This window comes from Magallana gigas, chromosome 5, assembly GCF_963853765.1.
Source record: "Magallana gigas chromosome 5, xbMagGiga1.1, whole genome shotgun sequence".
Lineage (NCBI taxonomy): Eukaryota > Metazoa > Mollusca > Bivalvia > Ostreida > Ostreidae > Magallana > Magallana gigas.
The window spans coordinates 19,370,768-19,391,493 of record NC_088857.1 but is presented as its reverse complement, the minus strand read 5'-3'; the positions used below and the strand labels follow the sequence as shown (position 1 = coordinate 19,391,493).

The 20,726-nt window shown below is 30.5% G+C and overlaps 3 protein-coding genes across 3 annotated transcripts; all 3 read left to right on the top strand.

Annotated features, from left to right (window-relative positions):
• The first annotated feature begins 2,264 nt into the window (after positions 1-2,264).
• Positions 2,265-3,943, top strand: LOC105322622 (uncharacterized). Its single transcript, XM_011421444.3, has 2 exons — positions 2,265-2,389; positions 2,689-3,943. The coding sequence occupies exons 1-2, from the start codon at positions 2,273-2,275 to the stop codon at positions 3,667-3,669; spliced, it is 1,098 nt and encodes a 365-aa protein (XP_011419746.3). The 5' UTR covers positions 2,265-2,272; the 3' UTR covers positions 3,670-3,943.
• Positions 3,944-8,592: 4,649 nt separating this feature from the next.
• On the top strand, positions 8,593-10,533 carry LOC105322621 (uncharacterized). The gene is made up of 2 exons (XM_011421443.4): positions 8,593-8,651; positions 9,635-10,533. Exons 1-2 carry the CDS (start codon positions 8,631-8,633, stop codon positions 10,334-10,336), a joined length of 723 nt encoding a protein of 240 aa, XP_011419745.3. The 5' UTR covers positions 8,593-8,630; the 3' UTR covers positions 10,337-10,533.
• A 2,666-nt stretch (positions 10,534-13,199) lies between these two features.
• On the top strand, positions 13,200-15,780 carry LOC105322620 (uncharacterized). Its single transcript, XM_011421441.4, has 2 exons — positions 13,200-13,247; positions 14,343-15,780. Exons 1-2 carry the CDS (start codon positions 13,227-13,229, stop codon positions 15,693-15,695), a joined length of 1,374 nt encoding a protein of 457 aa, XP_011419743.3. The 5' UTR covers positions 13,200-13,226; the 3' UTR covers positions 15,696-15,780.
• Positions 15,781-20,726: the final 4,946 nt, after the last annotated feature.

The following is a 20,726-nucleotide window of genomic DNA, read 5'->3' as shown; positions in this document are numbered from 1 at the left end:
CTTTTGTTTCTGTGAATGTCAAATCAATTACAACAAAAGCAAGATAAGGAAAGGGGGGAAATCGTTTTTTGCCAATAATCTAATAATTTTATCTTTTATGTACAATTCAGTGTTTTAAGTATTTGCTGTGATACTACATTGAAGAAATAGAATAATTGTATTTTGAAATTCTATTGTAATAAATAGCTATATTATAATGTATCTTAATACAATGAACTTATAATGAAACAATATGAATTTAATTTGGAGTATATCGACATTTTCAGTGTTCTGTGCATGCCGGATACACATTTTAGACAATTGGGTTTTTTTTTTATTTACAAGCTTAAATTCATGTATCAAGTTAATTTAACACGTGCACTTAAATTTCCCCAAAATCATTTGTGCAGTATATTTCTCGATATCTAAGAATTAAAAAAATCAACAGTTATAATGATTGCCCTGCGATATTTGATTAATATTTCATAATATGTATATTTAAATCAAACTTAATCAAGCTTTTATTTACACTTGGCTAAAACCTGTTATACAATACTACAGACCACTGCCACAAGTAAAGTGGGCATACAGTCACGCCGACTACAATCGCTAGAAGATTTAAAACAGCTTTCAGGCCAGCAGATCACCGCTTCACGATGCATTATTGGTGTGTTCATACCCTCTTTCAGAGATCTTCTTTATATACTACCAAAAACCTCAATCAATGTTTTTAAAAGTTCTAAATTGGGACTCTTAACAAATTTCAACGGGTTGTATTTTGTACTCACAACTTACTGCAATCAAACGGCGCTCTTTCAGTTTATTCTTCCAGTTAAAATTAATCTTACAGTTATTTTAAAAATGTATGTCTAGGTATGAAATGCACATTCTCGTAATTACCAGCATTCACATCTCCGGCCATATTGACAATGCACCCATTGCTTAATAAATCTGAACACATAAACGCAGGCGCCTGGCGCACAAAACAAATTCAAACAGAGTTGATTTGCTTATTGCAGGTAATTAGCATATATAAATACTGTTTAATCCTTATACATTGCATATTGTCTTACTGTACACAAAACCCTATTAATACTTTCCCAAAGTACACCTTACCAAAAGTATAGGACACTATAACACAGCATAAATACAGTCTGGTAAGTGACGTCACACAATAATTTTGCGCCAAGAACATATAAAGGTTTTGGGATAGCGTCTAGTAAGAACATTGATAGCAAATATAGATACATAAAGAAATGATATATTAATAATGTATTAATGTATAATTAATGGGACTTTAAATAGAGAAAAATGTCTTTCGGACTTGAATGATTTAATTTAAAGACAACAATGTTCTCTTTTGTTGATACCAACTGGCACATAAGTACACATGTATTTCATTTTCTTCTATTTTCTCTTAATTTTCTGTAAAGTTCATATTTGTTTTTTTTTTAATACCTATTACATAAATCAATAGCATGTGCATTTGTGTAAAAATGTAGTGCTACATGGTCATTAGTTTCTCTCTCTCAAACACACACACACACACACACACACACACACACACACACACACACACACACATATATATATATATATATATATATATATATATATATATATATATATATATATATATATATATATATATATTTATATATATATATATATATATACATATATATATATATATATATATATATATATATATATATATATATATATATATATAATGTTCATTCAAAACTTCAGTTCATCATATTTAACTCAAAACAATACAGAAATGATATTCAATTTTAAAAAAACAAACAAACACAAACAAAAACAAGGAATGATAAAACAAAATACACATTTTCTTTGCTATGATAACAAGACATGCAAAGAAAGAAAAAACACCTATACCTTGTCCTCTACAAAGATTAAAGTTCAAGGACGTTTCAAGCGACATATTGGTTTGTCATCATTTTTATTCTCTCATCGACTCCCTGGTAAAGCCTACTTTGAAAGGTTTTTAAAATGTTTTCCAAATAACACGTTTCAGTTGAAAAATTGTGTAATTTGTAAAGAGAAAAGTAAAAAAAACCAAGAAGAAAATATTGTAATAATTAATGTGATATTATTTCAGAGAGCATGTTTCGTCGGTGAATGATAAATTAAATCTGTCTTTTAGTGTGTATTAATTTGTTGTTTCCTTGAAAAAATGCATAAAAAATGAACATATTCTTAATAACAAAATGATTATGTTAAGAAACAGAATGTTTTGGACTAATAACATTCTTAACCACACGTTTTTATGTCAAAAAGAAATTCTAAGAAAAGGCATTTCAGTACCGGAGTACTGAATTATATAAAGCTAGGAACAAGTATCATTTCCTCAAAAATTGACAAAATGTTTGCAGTGGTGATATTGGTAAGTGTACCTATGTAATACGTTAGTATTACTTTTTGGCTGTTAAAGGTTGATAATATCTAATATAATATTTTCGTATTAATTTATTTTTGTGTACATTTTATTGAAGACAACATATCTGTGCTTTTAATTTGAACGTTATTTTTGTTTTAATTCTGATTATGATATATAACTACGCATACTCTATATTTATGATACAACGTATCCGATAGCTAATTTTTCATACTTTGATTTGAGAATTTATATGTGATTTTTTGATTTGACATGTAAAATAATCAATAATATTTTTATAATTTAAGTGTGGAATCTTTCAAGTTGGGTTTTCCCAAATGGGATTCAGTGATCAAAACAGTCTTTTTTCACGGGCTAATTTTCAAACACCTTCACAATGGACATTAGAGCCCATGCCATCACAGATCGTAACTTCTGGATTTGGTCCTCAATCACGAAGCGACCAGTTCCGAACAAGACTGACTCCTCAATTTCCGTCCATTTCAAATCGACAAAGGTTTCAATTTCAAAATCCAAGATCAAGACAAACAAACCGTAATTTCTTAGATCAACAACAACAACTTGACCTGCAGCGGTTTTTCAGCTCTCCTAGTACATTGTCTACCGAATTCGTTACTCAGAATCAAGGTAGTTCACAAAATTTTGGTCCCTCCTTTTGGGATGCCGTTTCAAATCCAATGTTTGCAGGCGTTCCAAATCAGATAGATATGTTTCAGACAGGAGCAGAAACAGGTTTTCCAAATCGAATAGAAATGATTCAAAATCAGTTTGATCCACCATTCAATCCCTTTCTTTCAAATAATTTGGATAATGCACCTATCAATGATCAGCAAATGATAAGAAATGGACTGCCTGGTCTACGCAATGACTCTCCGAATAGACAGAATAACATTGGTACGCTTGAGGGGGATGCTCCAAGATGGTTATCTAACATTCCTCAAGGTATTCCGTCTAGCATTTCTTCCGGGAATCGTAACAACGATTCTACATCGGAAAACACACCAGTCTCTAGAGATGGATTCATCAACCCTAGGAACCGCTCCGATATAACCAACCTTTCTGAATCATTCGAGCGATTTAATCGGGGTAATCAGGACTTCAGAAGACCTAACATGCTAGGAAATAATGGACCCGTGCCATTTTTAGGAAATCAACAAACCGCACGAGAAAATTTGTTCGGGCTTCCTCCAAGAAGGATGGGAAATTTGGTATTTGGAAGAAGTGCCAATGATTTTAACACTGCAGACAATCTATTGTTTTCAGGGTGATTATGTACAGAAATATTTTGAATTGTACCAATGAATCGGGATTCGGTGATATCTTCTCATTTTAACAAACTGTTTTCTGAATAGAAATAACTCTAAAGACATTCGATGAAAAACAAAGATTGAAGAACAATTATTGATCTTTTTAAATTTGTAGCTGAATGTATGCATATTATATAATCTATACAAGTATGCCTTGTTTTGTTTGTATTATATTCTTTGTTTGTTTTATGTCTTCTTCTAATTGGTTTAATAAACTATCAAAATATTCATCATTGACATTTTAGAAGGTTGCCTTTTTTTCTAATGTAGTATTTTTATTCTTACAATGATTAACAAGGTTCTAAACAAACAAAAAAATGACACTTGATTTAAGTAACATCAGATGAAAATTAAATATGTCCTATGATAATGACCACTACAAATAGTCTCACATATTTTATTCCAAAATATTTGTGCTTCTCCAAAAATTACTTTACGGTTTGTGAATGTAAAATACTCCAAACTATCTCATTATTTTGATTTACCCCCAAGGCCCAGTTATCATTTACAAAATTTAAAAATAGTAAATAAAAGCAAGCTATTGTGTCTTTAAAATTTGTCATCTACTTAATTTGAGTGAAAGATGTAATTATGGCTCTCTCTCTCTCTCTCTTGATTAATGTTTTTATTAGACTTTTTTATGTTTGATTAGCTTATACTCATTTTCACAATTAAATAGAGTGTGCCTGTTTTTCGTCAATTTCATAAAAAATGGTATCTATAGATTTGTGAATAAAAACATTATTGATAAAACATTATGTATCAAATCATATGTTTAGCGAAGAATACACATAGTTACAATCTTATATTTTGATAATTTCTGGATATTTGGGACATGCAAGGGGAATTGTTTTGCATTTAAATGTTATGTTTACATCAAATGCTTATGCTATTGTTCAATTTCATTTTTCAATGGTTTGATTTAAACTGCTGGTATTGCATAGTGTAAATTTTAAATTGTTAAAGCCGATACCCCGGACCAGCTTTGGTGCCCCACAAGGAAAAAGCTTAAAAATCTTCTACTTAAGACCTACACTTTTTCAATTTGTAATAAATCTGTGCATCCTCAGATAGTTTAGGTTTTATATTGTTTAAACAATAAACCCCCTGCCGACATTGGGGCCCCTCGAAGGGTTCAAAATTCAATATAGAAATATATGTGGAAAATGTTTAAAATCTTTTTTCTAAATAAACACAATGCTATTGTTTGTAATACATTTGCAAGCATCCTTATATAGCTTAATTATAAACTAGACTTTGACCCGTGCGTGCACGGGTTGGCATAACATATGATATCGGACATTTACGAAATAGATACATCGACACACCGTATTGTTGACATTTACATAACCAAGCTTCAAGCCTACAATAATGCTATTAATTTCACTACACTCTGCTTAGTTAGAAAAGTCTAACTGGAAAAATCACGGGACAGGCCTTCACCACAGTTAAAATGCCTCTGATATGTGTACCCGTAATGTAGCAAAAAATTGCAGAATCACTCCGAAACGACTTTGGAGAAAATTAATGAAGCTGCATTGAAATAACAGACAAATTATTTACAACAAACAATTTTGAGGCTGTAAATACCTTTCTTCTAAAAATTTAATTCATACATGTACTGATGAAGAATTTTTCAGTTTTCATTAACTTTTTTTCTCGCTTTGAATTTGCACACCATTGTCGACATTCGGACCTCTACGGATTTTTCATATTAAATGCACTGAGTTAGAGTTATCTCCCGAATTTCCTTTGATGAATATATGACAAATTTTCAATGAAAATTTACACGTATTTGTAATATCGTTTCTGACTTTATCCATGCAAATGTGATATTTTAGAAGCATAAACTAAAGAGCCTCCCGTGATTTAGCGTGAATGTAATACGCATGCGCAAGATTGCAAAATCCAAAAATTTCATACGATTTTTTAAAGGAATTTTTGTTGATTATTAATTAGCGAAGCTTGATTTAGAAAAAATAAGAACGAATTGGTAATCTTCAAGTACCAATGATGTTTAAAATATATAAAACAAAAGACAGAACTCATCTGATTTCTCGGTATTAAAGCCCAAAAAATCGAGTCTATTATTTTAATATAGTAGTATAGATTGTTTAAACAATAACCCATGTCAATACTGGGGCCCCAAGAGGGGTTCAAAGTTCAGTTTAGAAAAAATATAGAGAATTTTAAAAAATTCTATTTCTCAAAATCTAAAGAATACAATTTACGTGATTACTATGCAGGCATACTTATTTAATGTTCATTGTAATTTGTAGGAAACGTGAAACATTGAACTATGTTTGAGCACAAAGAGTTGTTGAAAGTTCAAGTTGAACATATAATTACATGTACATAGGGAAATTGTTTAAAAATATATCCTCAAGAACTTCAATGCTACATTTGATGATAACATTAGCGTGTAAGCATCCCCATACATATCTTCAATTCGTCATATAAAGGTCACAGTGACGTTTCACCTTTTTATTATGTCTTATAGATGAATATAGATGTATTTCATTGATATTATTAAGCAGATGATCATTAAATTTTCTTTATTTGTGTATTTTACAATCTTATCACATCTTTTTACCAAAGTAGGTCACAGTACCGTACTTTTCCCTTTCTACCATTATTCATTTTCAATTGTGTTTATTTTTTGTTCAGGCTTGGAATTATAAGCTCGGTTAGTTAATGTAATAGAACTCGAGATGAGATGTTTAAAAATGAGTTTTCAATTATATTCAATCTATATATTTTTTATGTATGAATATGACAATTTTAGTGAGTTTTACTATATTAAAAGTTTCATGATTAAATTCTTTTTAATAAAAAATGAAAGAACTGTTGTTCAGGTTAGTGATTTAACCCATTGGCCTTTTGTTAAATTGAGGATTGAAAGATACTCAATTAGAGGAAAGCAAAGAGGATTAGCTGTAAGGGTGATATTTTTTCCCCTTTTTAATATCGTCTTTAGTCCCTTTGATTAATTTATTTGAAATTTTTTGTTTAAAATAATTAATATGCACTGAAACGTATAATCAATTAATACACTCCGCTCATTTTACCATAAACACAATACTGAGTTTACGGTGTCCGAATGTGTATTCAAACGCGCAATGAATGTCAAAGATTTGATATATATTTACAGTTGCCTATCTCACCAGCTTATATCAAAAGAGAAAATTCATTTTGATCACTCAAATTTCATCTAATTTTATGAATATTTTTTTTATTGAAAAAACAAAAAAAAATTTAAATGTGTTCACAAAGACAAATTATTTTCAAAAAGTCCACGTATTTATATTTGTTCACCGCATTTGGCTGCTCTAGTAATTAGAGGTAAACCTCGAGAGAAGATTAATGAGTACACGTCATTCAATATCTGCCTTACAGCGCGACGACCCCTAGGTCAAGACGGTGGGAAGATATTTACCTGGAAATATTTAGATGACAAACAACGTCCGGGAAGTGTCCGTTGAAACACTTAGACATGTTTCTAATTGCTTTTTAGGTATAATAAATATCATTATAATAATAAAGTATTTTTTATTAACTAACTCGCTTTCTTACTCAAATTAGAACTTTCATTCCATTTTATTAACAATGAAAACGATTTCATTTTCAAGACGATAAGGTTTTAAACAATTACAGAAAACATTACTGGATTTGACCACGTTATCTTATGCTTGAAAATTCCAATACATTTACCTCAGTAATAGGAATAACCAAACCTTTTGTTAGATTTAATTAATTTTTTTTTATTTAAATAATATTACTGATTTTTTTTAAAAATATAATCACTACAGATAAGAGGTCGTCCTAAGGTTTAAATATTAGCTGGTTCAAAAAGACAACATCGACTGGAGTTCATTTTAAGAGACAAACTGATGAAAAATTAGAAGAGAGACAACTGGGAATTTAACTAAAACTAAATGAATGGCCTTGACATGAGAATGAACCCTTCCTGGAAGTCCCAATTCCATATTGTCAACACTGTCCCCTCTTAAACGTCGTCTGAATTGATTGAATGTTTTAGCATTTGGTAAATGTCATGGGGCTTTTTGTATTTTTTCTAACCTTGCAACCGCATCTTCTTTCCTCTACTCGTTGTCGGCGCTCATTCTTATATATTAAATATTTTTATTGCCAAAAACTCACACACACACAAATACAATAAAAATGCGTTCAGCTCGCCTCGACATATGCTTTTGTTGACACTGATTAAGTTGAATTAAGATGTAGCGTTAACTTTTCTCTTTTTTTTTTTACAAACACTGGCTAGATACAAACGTTTTGGAGAAATTTGTTTGGTATTTATGTGATAAATGTGAGCTTTGGCTTTACTATAGTATGCTAGATATAGACAAATGGTGATTCATCAGTAAAGACTAAATAATAGTTTTGTTGATTTTTATCGGTTGAAATATGAGATCATTATTATAATCATATATTTCATAGCTGTGTATTCATCTGTAATTTGAATTAAATTTTACAATTATGTTCTATATTGTAAAATTTAATACGATACAAAGGAGTATATAAATATTTCATATTCTTTTTAAATAAACAAAACATATTCGAATAACGAAACTTCAAAAATACAGGGTAATAGGGGTTTTTTTTTAAACCATTTGACTGATTATTATTTCAAGGAGAAGAACTTTATAGTATAATAACATTTTCTCAGTCAAGGGCCCTGCACCTGAAATCTCTTCATTGTGTTTTCAAATTCTGAGTATTTTCATGGTCAAATATCAAGGACCTCTTATAATAAGTTCATTGTCTTGTAAACAGTTTGGGTATGTAGTTAATGGATATTAGGTGGAAAATGCAAATACATTAAAATATTTATGCAGAAAATAAATATATAAAGGGGGAAAAACTTGCCTTATCTCACCAACAGCTTAACTCCTAGTAAGATGAAGGCGACACTGGCTTTAGTAAGTAGTCATGTAGTTTCTAATTGTGATAACGTTTAGAATTATGGTTTACACAATTTGCACAATTAAATATTACAAATATTCTAATACAATTGAATCAGATAAAAATCGTTTATTAAATTGAAATTACCAACCCTACAGTTTTAAGCTTTAGACAATAAAGGCTAAAATATTTCTTTGTGATCTCTTTAAAAAAAATTCTTGTCAGTTGAACAATCGATCGATAAGTGTGCTTTAAAATTGTGCAACTTTCATTAAAAAAAATAATTTATTATCACAAACCTTTTTTATGACATGAAAGTAATTGGCTCTACGATCCGACTTAAATACTACATGACTGCAAACGAGATCATGAGGCGTTAATTTTATCTAATTTAACGAATCAATAACTAAGAGCGCATTAATTATTTGAACCATATTTGTTGCTGAGATTTTTCATAACTCTTTCTTTCAATCAAAACAATTACTGTATTCAGTAACTCAGTTTTAAACCGTAGTATCCAAGCTTTTACGATTATTGATAATCATTAAGCCATTCCTAGTTTTTTCTATGTTTAGCGTCCGCAGACGAATTGGTTTTGAGATGTAAAAATTTAAAAAAAAAAAAAACCACACAATTGTTGTTCATAAAATTAGATCGCTTTTTCATATGTCGGGCTCAGGATCGCATTTTTAAATCCGAATTAGAAATCAAATATAACAACATTCAAAATGGAAATCATATATGTAGAAGGTATTTGTTATTTTTGTATTTTTGTTAGAAAATGAAGAAAATACTTCAAAATATATAACACATTTTATTTTGTTGAACCTTTAAAGTTATGTTTTTTTCTAAGGTTTGGGTTTTTTTCCTGATAGAAAGCCAGGTTTTTGAGTTTTTGGGTGGACGCTAAACAAAGAAAAAACTTGCAATGGCCTTACTTAAGGGCATTGGTGATTTTAAAAAAACCCACAGAATCATATCTAAAATGTTCTATTTATAGATCCTAAGCTGCGTTTTTGCGCTATCCGCTGCTCGATTCTTGCAACGAGATTCTTCAGAGGACTGTGAGGATGAAAACGGGATGCAGCCGCGCCGTCAGCCTTTTCCATTCAAGTTTCCCTTGTTGAAAGGGCCCCTGAGTCAAGTTTACTACAAAATATTCCGACAGGCACCAAAGCTTGTCCTCCCTCAGAACGGATATCCGGAATCCAACTACCCAATTTATCCATCGCCCAAAGTCAACGAATATCAGGAATCCAATTATCCTAATTATCCATCGACCAATGTCAACGGATATCCGGAATCCATTTACCCAAATTATCCATCGCCCAATGTCAACAGATATCAGGAATCCAAATACCCCAATTATCCATCGCCCAATGTCTATGCAGCCTACCGACCAGGGTATGGTTATGGTAATTTACCACTCAATAACAGGAGAAATGGAAACGCTGATGAAGACAGTTCGGAGAGAGAACATGGAGAAAACCAATACGGATCTTACGAACCAGTGAAACAAAGACGAAATGAAGGTGGAAATTATTTAAACCAGAAAAATACTTACTATGGTGCTCAAACTGATTACCCTTTCCTTCCAAGCTTCAAAAGCAGTAAAGCAGAGAAACAGTCCAGTGGAGAAATGGGAAATTCGCAGAAAAATAACAAGAATACAGCGGAAGGAAATGAAAATTCAGATGATTAGAAAATAATGTCTAAAATTTTATTTATTTGCTGCTTCTAAAGCAAAATATCCAGAAAAAAGACGATTCTATATGAAACGTTTCGATAATTTAAATGCAGATGTCCATTTTCATTTTTGAATAATGACGAAACATGGTGATGGAAATGCTCAAAATCTATGAATTGGTTTTGATTAATTAAAATACATTGATTAACTTATTCTGTTGTTGTTTGTTTTTACGCTTATGAAGGACTTGGGTGTTTTTTGATTGAAAATGTGTCTATTCAAGCTCTTTACCTTATATACTGAAAAACATACTTAATCAAATTAAAAATGTAATACATGATGAAGGAAACATTTTTATTGTATTTGCAGCTATAATCTGTCCCGAGTTTTTGCTTCACCACTTTTCGCGTATTATTTCGAAAATCATAAATACCTTTGTGCTCCATCTATGTTCATACACTAAGATTATCTGTTTTGAAATGCCCCCTCTACCGCTTCAGGCTTCAATGCACAAATGCAACCCAAAGTAGAAATTCTACGGGGATATTGCATTGCATCAGCCATGAAGTAGCCCGGATGATAACGTTGAAAAACTGTGTTAGTTATTGTACATGTAAGTGAATTCCTATTTCCCATTATAAATATCCGTAAGAAATTTGTTTCCGCTCCTGTGAACCTTTATGAGTAAAATGAGGAAGCAATAAATTGGGACAGACAACAGATAATTTCAATTATCCTAAAAATAAGTGCAGAGAGGTACAACTTTATCTGAAAGTCTGCGTATAGAATAAACAACCCAAGATGATCTCAAAACAACAATGTGTATGGTATGTTATTGACGAAGCAAAAAGGCCCCCTTTTACGTATTATTAAGGAGCATTATCAGTAATCATTTATGGTAGTTAAAGTACATGTATGGTGTATATAAATTCACCACAACAGGTGTTGGTTTATAAGGAAGGAACAATAACTCCCTAATATAAAAAAGCCCATTGCGGTATTATCTTTTGTTGTACACTAACCTCTAATTGTCATTAAATCAAACAAACAAAAGAGTACAATGAAACACCTTTCAAAGAGTAACGATTCAATATGTTTATTGTTTGATTTGTTTCGCTTTTATGTTTGTTTGGTTGTTTGTTGTTGTTTTCTGTGGGGGGGGGGGGGGGGGTAGTTATTGTAATTTTTTTGCAAAATCAAACTTTATATGAAAGTTATTATTTGTTTGTTTGCAATCAATCATTATTTGCAGTTGATATCTAATAATCTGGAAAATGTTTGGATTATTATATAATTGCCTTTTCGCAACATTGAATTACAAAGACGGGGAGGCACGCAATAATGATGATGGAACAAGCGATTGAGTTAACCATCCCGCCAAATGACGATTCAAATTATTGAACACATGCAGCAGGTATTTGATCATTTCATGTAAATGTATTTGATATATTCGATTTAATTTAAATGCATTCAATTTTCATAATTTTAATCGAAATACATAATTAATATAATCTGATATATATCGTCAACAGAAACCAGCTCATCAAAACCTAACAAGGTAAATAAAAATTTCAATGTGATATTAACGGCTTAACTGGTAAACAAAATTATGGATATTCTAATATTTCATAATAAATATAATTTGACAGGATGTGCGTAGTAACAGCAATTTATTTTACTCGAGGGAAAATAAGATTTAACGTAAGGTTTCTGATTAGAGAATCTTGCAAAATATGGAATAAAGGCACAATTGAACATTTTTTACTAAATGTGTTCATATTTTAAAATGCACATCTTGAAAGTGTAAATTCTCAGTCTGGATAAGAAAAATGTTGTCAGTCTGGGTTTTAAAGATGTCAAAAACGACACATTGTCAGTCGAACTTCTCTACAGAGATACCATATGCATAATTTTGTATGCATATTTATGAAGATTAGTAAAACTGATTTTATGATCGACAAATAATTATACATGTAAACTAATCAATTCAAACTCAAAACGTTTAACGGTTAATATTCACATAATTAACTTTTTTTTAACAGGATGTTCATTTTATTTATCAGGACAAAAACAATGTTGACTTTGGTAATCTATATAATCTTAATCAAATTCTTTAATTATCAAATTCAAATCAGATATTATTTGTTTTAAAATACTCAAAGATATACTGTGGAATCATTAGAATTTCTGGTGGCTCAATTTTCGTATTATTCGTGGTTAGTCCTCCTCCACGAATTTACATTCTCGTCGAAAATTGTTTTAAAAGAGGAAGTTTTCAGACTGAAACTTAAAACCGACGCATCCACAAAATTACATCCCCACAAATAAGCAAAATGCTCACAATCCACGAAAATTTTCCCCAACGAATTTAAATGATTCCAAGGTACCTCTCAATTCTATTCATGACCTGGTATGTGTTTATTGTTTATTATCAATGTAGAAGAATACAATGACGATTTCATGATATAAAGTGCTTACATGTACGAGGTATAAGCTTTAGCATTTGTAATATAAAACGTGATTTGTTAAGTCAAAGACAATTGTATGAATTTGTTTGTTTTAATTGGTTGCTTTCAAATCTATTCTTCCACCACCAACGTATTAGGTAATGTGACTGAAAGAGATAGATATAATGCAAAAATGCCTTGTTTTTATTTTCATTTAAAATTCAAATTTGATTTCCTGATTTTTGACAATAATGCATCCTATTCTTTTAATTAATAAAATTTCATTGAATCGCCGTTGAGAGAAAATTTACCTGGAGTTTTATGGTAGATCATACATCAAACCGGTGATGTATTGCCTGTTATAAAGCTCACTGAGGGGGATTCTATGAATTACCTGCACTAGAATGTAGATATATAAAAGCTTGTTAGTCCCTTTAATTACCTTCACAAATGAAAAGATGTTGACAGTGTTGTTATTGGTGAGTTCTTTTTCTGTAAACGCTTTTCTGGGGGATGTTTAAGATATTTTTTTAAAATTCTAATGACAAAACTCAACTAATATTCATAGTCCATGATATTTTTCAAATCAAACACATTATTAAACCGTAGTTAAATCTAAGAATTTTTTTATAACGACGTAGTTTTTTGTGTATAAGTGCTTTGGTTTCATTACAGTAACTGTAAAAACAAGTACCTACTTTTATTCAAGTTTCATTTTTTTTTTCGCATGAAACCTTACCAAATCTAAAGTAAAGATATCTAATTGCAGCTTTTTAATGCATTTGACTTTTTGTGACGATGTTTGCTGTATTTTAAGTGAAAACACATAACTAGAATTTAAAAGCCTTGCGATGCAAAGAATAATTGTTATAAAAATAAAATCCATGAAACTATATTTTTCTTTTAATTTGTGATCGGTTTACTGTTACATGGAGAAAATGATTTTCTTAATTGAAAATTTCAAATATGTTTTATCAATTGCTACAATTATAATTTAATGATATTTTTTGACGTCGATCAATATTTTTATTTTATTTTCAATTTTAAGAATTGAATTTCAAGCTTCTGTGATGGTTTTAAAAAATATCTCGTTGGGTTATTCTCAATCCGTTTTTTGTTAGTTGCATAATCTTCAAAAATGAAATAGCCTAAGGGCTATGAGTATTCTCCTTAATGATAAAATAAATGTACACACGAAATTTATTGAACCGTTTTCTTTACAAAAATTGCATGCACTGCGTGACAAATTATAAAAACTTACTTTGACATATAAGAAGAAACTTCTCTTGATTTACTCTCACCTATATTACCAACTCAAGCAAATCATGGGCGTGGACGGCCGTAGCTATTTGTATACTACATCAGTCTCCTTAAGAAGAATATCTTTGCATATAGATAACGTAAAACATTTACATTTTCAAGCTCTAATATATTAAGGTAGATCTGATGGATTATTTCTTAAACGCTCAACCTTATTCAACTGTATCAAACTATTCAGAAGCTGTTATCAGTCGAAATTCGGCTAAAATAACTGAACATCTTAGCTATTTTATACTTTACTAACTATATTTTAGAGTTGGATTCTCAGCGGTAGTGTCCTTTCACAGATTCATTCCAGTCTGCCTGGGTCTCCATCTCAAAAATTTGAGACTGCAGGCAGTCATAACAATGTTCGAGACCTTATCCCTCCAAACATGTTACCACAAAACTCACTTGCATCTCCAGTAAACCCCGGTCTACCTTTATCGGCAGCAGTCCAAAATATCATACCCGGAGGTTCTGTACCAAATCTCGACCAAAGAAATGTCAACGATATTTCTAGAAATTTAAATGATCCTCAGATATTTCCACACTTTGGAAACGCCTTTAACTTACAAAACCAACTTGGGGGATTTGAAAATGCTCTCAATATTCAAAATCGGTTTAGAGAATTTGCACAACCAGAACAACCTGAATGGCAAGAAGAAGCAAATCGCTGGAACAGACACACGGAACCGCCTCTATCAATAGAAAGAAATCTTCCACCATGGTTGACGAACACGTTTTCAGATAGATTCAGAAGTCCATTTATAAATGGATTTAACAATCTAAGGAATGATCCAATCCTGGATATTCCATTTGAAAAAAGAAACAATGAAGTCAACCATAAAACCATAAGTACGTTAACTGAAAATATTGAAATTCCCTCCGACAAAGACCTAGAACATTTTCGTGATATTAAAAATCATGTCCCTGAAAACACAGACTTTGTTTCGAAATCAAGAGTACCTCAACTGGGGAATATTAATCGTCAAAGAGAACTATTAGTTGGCCCTACAATACCTAAAATTGACGTGATGCAGCATTTAGATGACTTAAGCATGATACTAGACGATGTTTTTATGAAACAAGTACCGAAAATAAGTTGCTCTCTGAGGCTTTACCCACTTTACAAACGGGTTATGGTAAATATGGTGAAAGAATTATTTAAGAAGGTACAACCAAATGAGAGGCTTTTCAGCATGTTATGGAGAGACCTTAGGATATGTGGCCATTTTAAGTCGTCCAAAACAGACAAACTGGTTAAGAAACTTCATCGGTATGATAGAAAGAAATCTAAAGACAACTCTGACGAAAAACCGGGATCAATCATCCCAAAGAATGTTATAAAGAAAAGAAAGTATTTAGAGAAGGTTTTATCCAAACGGTACAGGCAGTTTGTGTTGACCAGAAAGCCATTCTTAAGAAGGAAAAGTAAATTTCGTAGTGGGTCGAGTTCTCATGATAGTTCACAAAGTGAGGAGTCGAGGTCATCCGAGGAATCAAAACCTAGAAGAGAACGCTATCCGAAAAGTTGGAAACGCGATCGATCGGGTGCGAAAAGATTTTCAAGGTTTAAGAATGAGAATAAATCTTTTGGTCAAGATTCATCAGATCAAAGTGATTAAACACTAAAAAAAATCATGAAATAAAGGGACGAAGGTTAAGGGTTTCATATTTTTGTATTATATTTTATTGAAAGAATCAATATCAATAAAATTTTAAAACTTTCTTTTGTTGTTTATATGGCTTTGCAGATGTTGTAGATGATCCGATAGCAAACTTGCCAATTTTGCCTGTGTGATTTTTTTTCTGTGATAATTTTTTTTTTAAAAACCTTTAAAGCGGTTAACAATTATAAAAATAATTAGTTTTGTCGTTATGTTTTGACAGACACGTCTCTCATTTTTCGTGCCATTTATCTCATTTGACTATTGCAAGATTTCGTGGAACTGACATGCAATTCTTATTTATCCTTTACTGTTGTCAATGTAGTAACAGGAATGACGAATAATGAATAATGTGTAGCAGTTAATTTTGATAACAATAATTAAAAAGTACCTAGAAACAAATGATAGCTACTAAAGATTGGAGTGGAGTTCTGTATGAGAAATATATCAGAGTATAGATTAATTGAGGGAGACATATTAACTGATCAAATGGATTTTTTTTCGAGATTATTAAAATTGACCAAAATGGACAACTTGGACAGGTTTTATATATTGTTTGACAATTTGATATGCCATTAAGATTTCGAAGTGTATGAATTTGTTTCAATAGACATGGACAACTACTAAAGTAATAAAATATCGTGTTAAGGATTACGTTTACTCAGAATGATAAAAAAAACTCCACTGATGTTAATGATAAGCCATCTATTTTGTGTTATAGACCTTTCATGGTAGTTTTATTTTTCACTTTCAAAAACGTAGGTCAATGACCTACTTTTTGAATTAATGGCCATTGAATGTTTTTTGAAAATTTAAGAAAACTCCTTAAAAATTTTACACTAAATTTGAAATTTTCTTAATTGTGAAAATAATACAAATTGCTAAACTCTTTTAAAAATGAAATAAAGTTTATGAATGATAGACACACCAAATAGATACAAAGCAAAAAGTTTTCATCCACAATATTTATAAATATCCCTGTCCAAATTTCCTCTATCACTTTGTAATTTATTCAATTTTACAAAAATTTGAATGATGATAATACATAAACATTTAAACTAAGTAGATTTACCTTACTTTGCTGGCATAAAATCTATATGAGGCAAATGATAAAAATTTTGATATATGGTGTATTTTATCGTTTTTAAGCATTTTTTTTATATTTTTGTTGTGTGTGCCATACAATTATCTAAATGAAAAAGTAAGATAAAACCAACAAAAAATGTGCAAAATATGTTTACTAACAAATAAAATCTTAACTTTGAATAATATAGTACTACCAAATATATTTCAGTGAAAAATAAAATCTGAAAAATGAAACCCGAATTTCCTCTGTTTTGAAAAAAGCACAACTTTGTCTAAGCCTAATTCCAGTAAAAATATCGAAGTTAATTCAGTTTTAGTTCATATAATAACTACTTTTTATGTTTAAAACAAAATTTTACTCATGACATTGAACTTTAAAAGAATGAACTATATCAGCCATATTTTAAGTGTTTCGGGTACAATAAAATGTTAACTAATTTTTTAGAAAAGTTGATATAAAATATATTTTTCATCTATTTATTTGATTTATATGCACTCACTGGCAGTATATGACGTCAGAAGGGACGCCATTTCTATAATTCAATCAAAATCGGCCAAAAATTGACATTTTTTTTATATATATACGAATGGGAAATATAGAGCGCATGCTTGAACAAGGAAAATTTTTTTGTCACTTTTTAGTCTTGGCTAGTTACATCTCTGATTGAAATATTTTATTTGTTCAAGAATGCGCTCTATGTTTTCGGAAGGAAAAACTGCTTGAAAACAAGCTGTTTTACGCTAAAAATGCAAAAATGGCGGGAAAAGGTTGTCTTTACGATGTCATATTTCCAATTTGTGGGCACTTGAACCAAAATGAATATTATGTAAACACATCACATACATATCTGTATTAAGAAAACAAAGAATGATAGTAAAATGATGATGTTCATTTTAGGGGGCCATTTTAGGCCCTTATCATATATATTCCTTTGAGAACTTAAATCCTTAGTAAATAACGTCCTTAAAATAGAAGTTATCCTGTGCATCCAATACGTAGTCTGTGGTTTATCTAGCTCATGTCTTAAAAGTAAAATTTGTCATATTAAAGTCAAAGTACAGCTAATGACTTATTTACAGCGTAGTTTTACTCGTTTTAATTTGAAATGACACCGTCGATATGGGATCTAACCAAAGCTATACATGTACCTAGAAATTATAGCTAGAATGTGTATAACAGGTATTTTCCCGTAAACATTTTTAATATGACAATTATCACATGTTTGATTTATTAGTCCTAGCCACAACACGTGGTCTTTCCTATTACACAAAGTGAAAGAGTAGAAAGATTCGATGAAATTTTTCAATTTAAATTACATTCTTTTACAAGTACTGTCATGTTGATTTTTCAACAATTTTCGTTTTACTTAAGCTTATTTATCTATATGATATTGACAATTAGGTTGATTCGTTTTTCATAACCATCTGGCTTCAATTTTAATGGCTGTTTACAATACAACATCTTGTTAAATTATGTTCACCGAAAGTATTTATATGGAATAAATCTAAAACAAATCTAATAACATTTGGAAGAAAGGAAAATGGTTCCTATTTATTATATCATGATTTACTGAATAACGGTTCGGTTGCCATGTAGCACATAAACTACTGCAACGTTATCAAAATAATCTTTCTTTAAGATTTTATATATAGTTAAAGGTTAGGGATGACTAATGGAAAAAAAAAACCCTGCTACATTAGGTTTGATTCATCCATCAACGTTTAAACCATGACCCCGGATTTAATCTAAAAATGCATGGTTTGCTGTTTCTAAAATCGTGATTCGCGATAGCTTTGATTGTAATTCAAGCGTACAGTCTTCTCTGCAGCGACGCATATTTTGCCTTATACACATTAGTCAACAATTTTATATATAATCATGGAAACCTAAAAGGACGTCACTAGAGGTTATTCAGAGCGTATGAGTTTGCAACTGAAAAATCCTTTTTTAATTTTCAAAGTACAACTTTTTTTCAAGAGACCATAACGTGCGAGTACCAATATTTTACGAGTACCCATTATTGCCGATTGTAATAAAAACAGCAAGATTTCCGCTATCTATTTGTTGTTTTAAGCTACAAACCAAAATAAACAAATAATAGAATTTTTAAGACACTATAAGAGTTGGGAATGAAGAAAATTGACTTCAAAATCTCGGAACTCACCTTAACAAAGGTAAGCCTATGGAAACATATCACATTTGTATCCGTGCGATGACACATGCCACTGTTTGTTTGACTTGTAGTCCACTTTGATGATAGGGCATTTTTTGTTTTGGTCCAAATTAGAAGAATATTTACATCCGTGTTATGATATTTGACAAAAATAAGCAAGATATCATTTTTATTACACAATATTTAAGAAAGAAAAACCGAGCGTCTGCTTGCTTGTAAGACGCCATTTTGTTTCCAACCTGAGGTGGATCAAAGATTTATCCACACGCACCTGAGGTGTAAATCAGAGGCACTACTATTAACTTTCACACACATTATTTCTTTTACTGGACACACTAAAACTTATTTTGAAAAGCTTTTTAATGAATAAACAATGCATTTATTTAATTTTTAATAATTTGTCCCGAAACATGTGAAGCACATGTTCCTCCGTTTGTGTGCATGTGGCCGCAGAGACATCGAAAAGAATATTGCTTATAATGTGATTGAATTGCGTTTATGATATAATTTTTATGTTATATTCTTACATTTTATCTTATATTGTTAGATTCTTTTAAAATTTTGACCTTTCTATCGATTAATTACTGGAAAATAACGAAAAGATATGAGCGGCAATATTGGGTACTCGAACGTCCTGTAAATCGAAGGTCATGGACAGGGTTTAATTTTAGCCAGAAGTAAGTCGATATTGATGAGAATAAAATAAAATTTATTCCTCAGATTAAATAAATGAACAGTGCAGAGATTTGCCTAGAAATTTTTACATGACAGCTTAAATGAAGAGAATAATAGAGAAAACGTGTGTATTTTTCGGCAATAATGGGTACTCGACGTAAGGTATTGATTATTAAAAGGAAAACCTTTTTTCGCGTTACATCCATAATCAAAGTACTAAAATATAGCACATAAAGTGAATGATTTAAAAGTAGAGAAAAGGCGAGTTTTGTAGCAAAACTAAAAAACAATATTCTTTATTTTGTTCTAAAATATCAGACTAAATATATGCATCTTTGATTACTCTAAACTCTAAAAATAAAGATCAACTGCATAGTTTTCACAGTTAGAACACCATTCACTCATATAAGATCCATTAGAATGAAAGTTTACTTCGAGATTTCAAAATAATGAAAAACAAAATAGGTTTTTTTTTTTTTCTTTTGGTGTTGTATGAGAGTGTATGCGTTAAACTTAAATATGAGTTTGCTTTTCTCTCCGTGGTGTAACTTGCTTATAATTTTCAAAAATACATTGTAACTATAAAAACGACGAAATTTACAATTTTATAATTGATAAAAAGTACAGTTTGTGAATTTTTTATTCAGTTTTATTAATTTTCATTTTTAACGTTCGGTAAGCATGAAACCTTCGACAAAGAAGCTATTTTATTGTAAAACCACTCATGCAGAATATAAAATAATTTTCTTTACCACTATACTGATGCATTAATTGACATCACTCTTTACGTTGTTATTTTTACTTCGTCTATTATCTAATCTTTGCCAAATCATAAAATCTATGCAAAGTACATAGTACTAAGTATCATTGTACGATAGATGCCAGAAACAACTCGCGGTCTATTCCATTCTTGTTGTCATATTAATATGATTTATGCCGTAAGTTAAAGCTAAATCAATGTAGTTAATATAATATAAATATCACAATGTATATGTTGCTTTATTAAAAAAAAAAAATTTCTAAATTATATTTAGACAAATAAAGTAAATAGAGA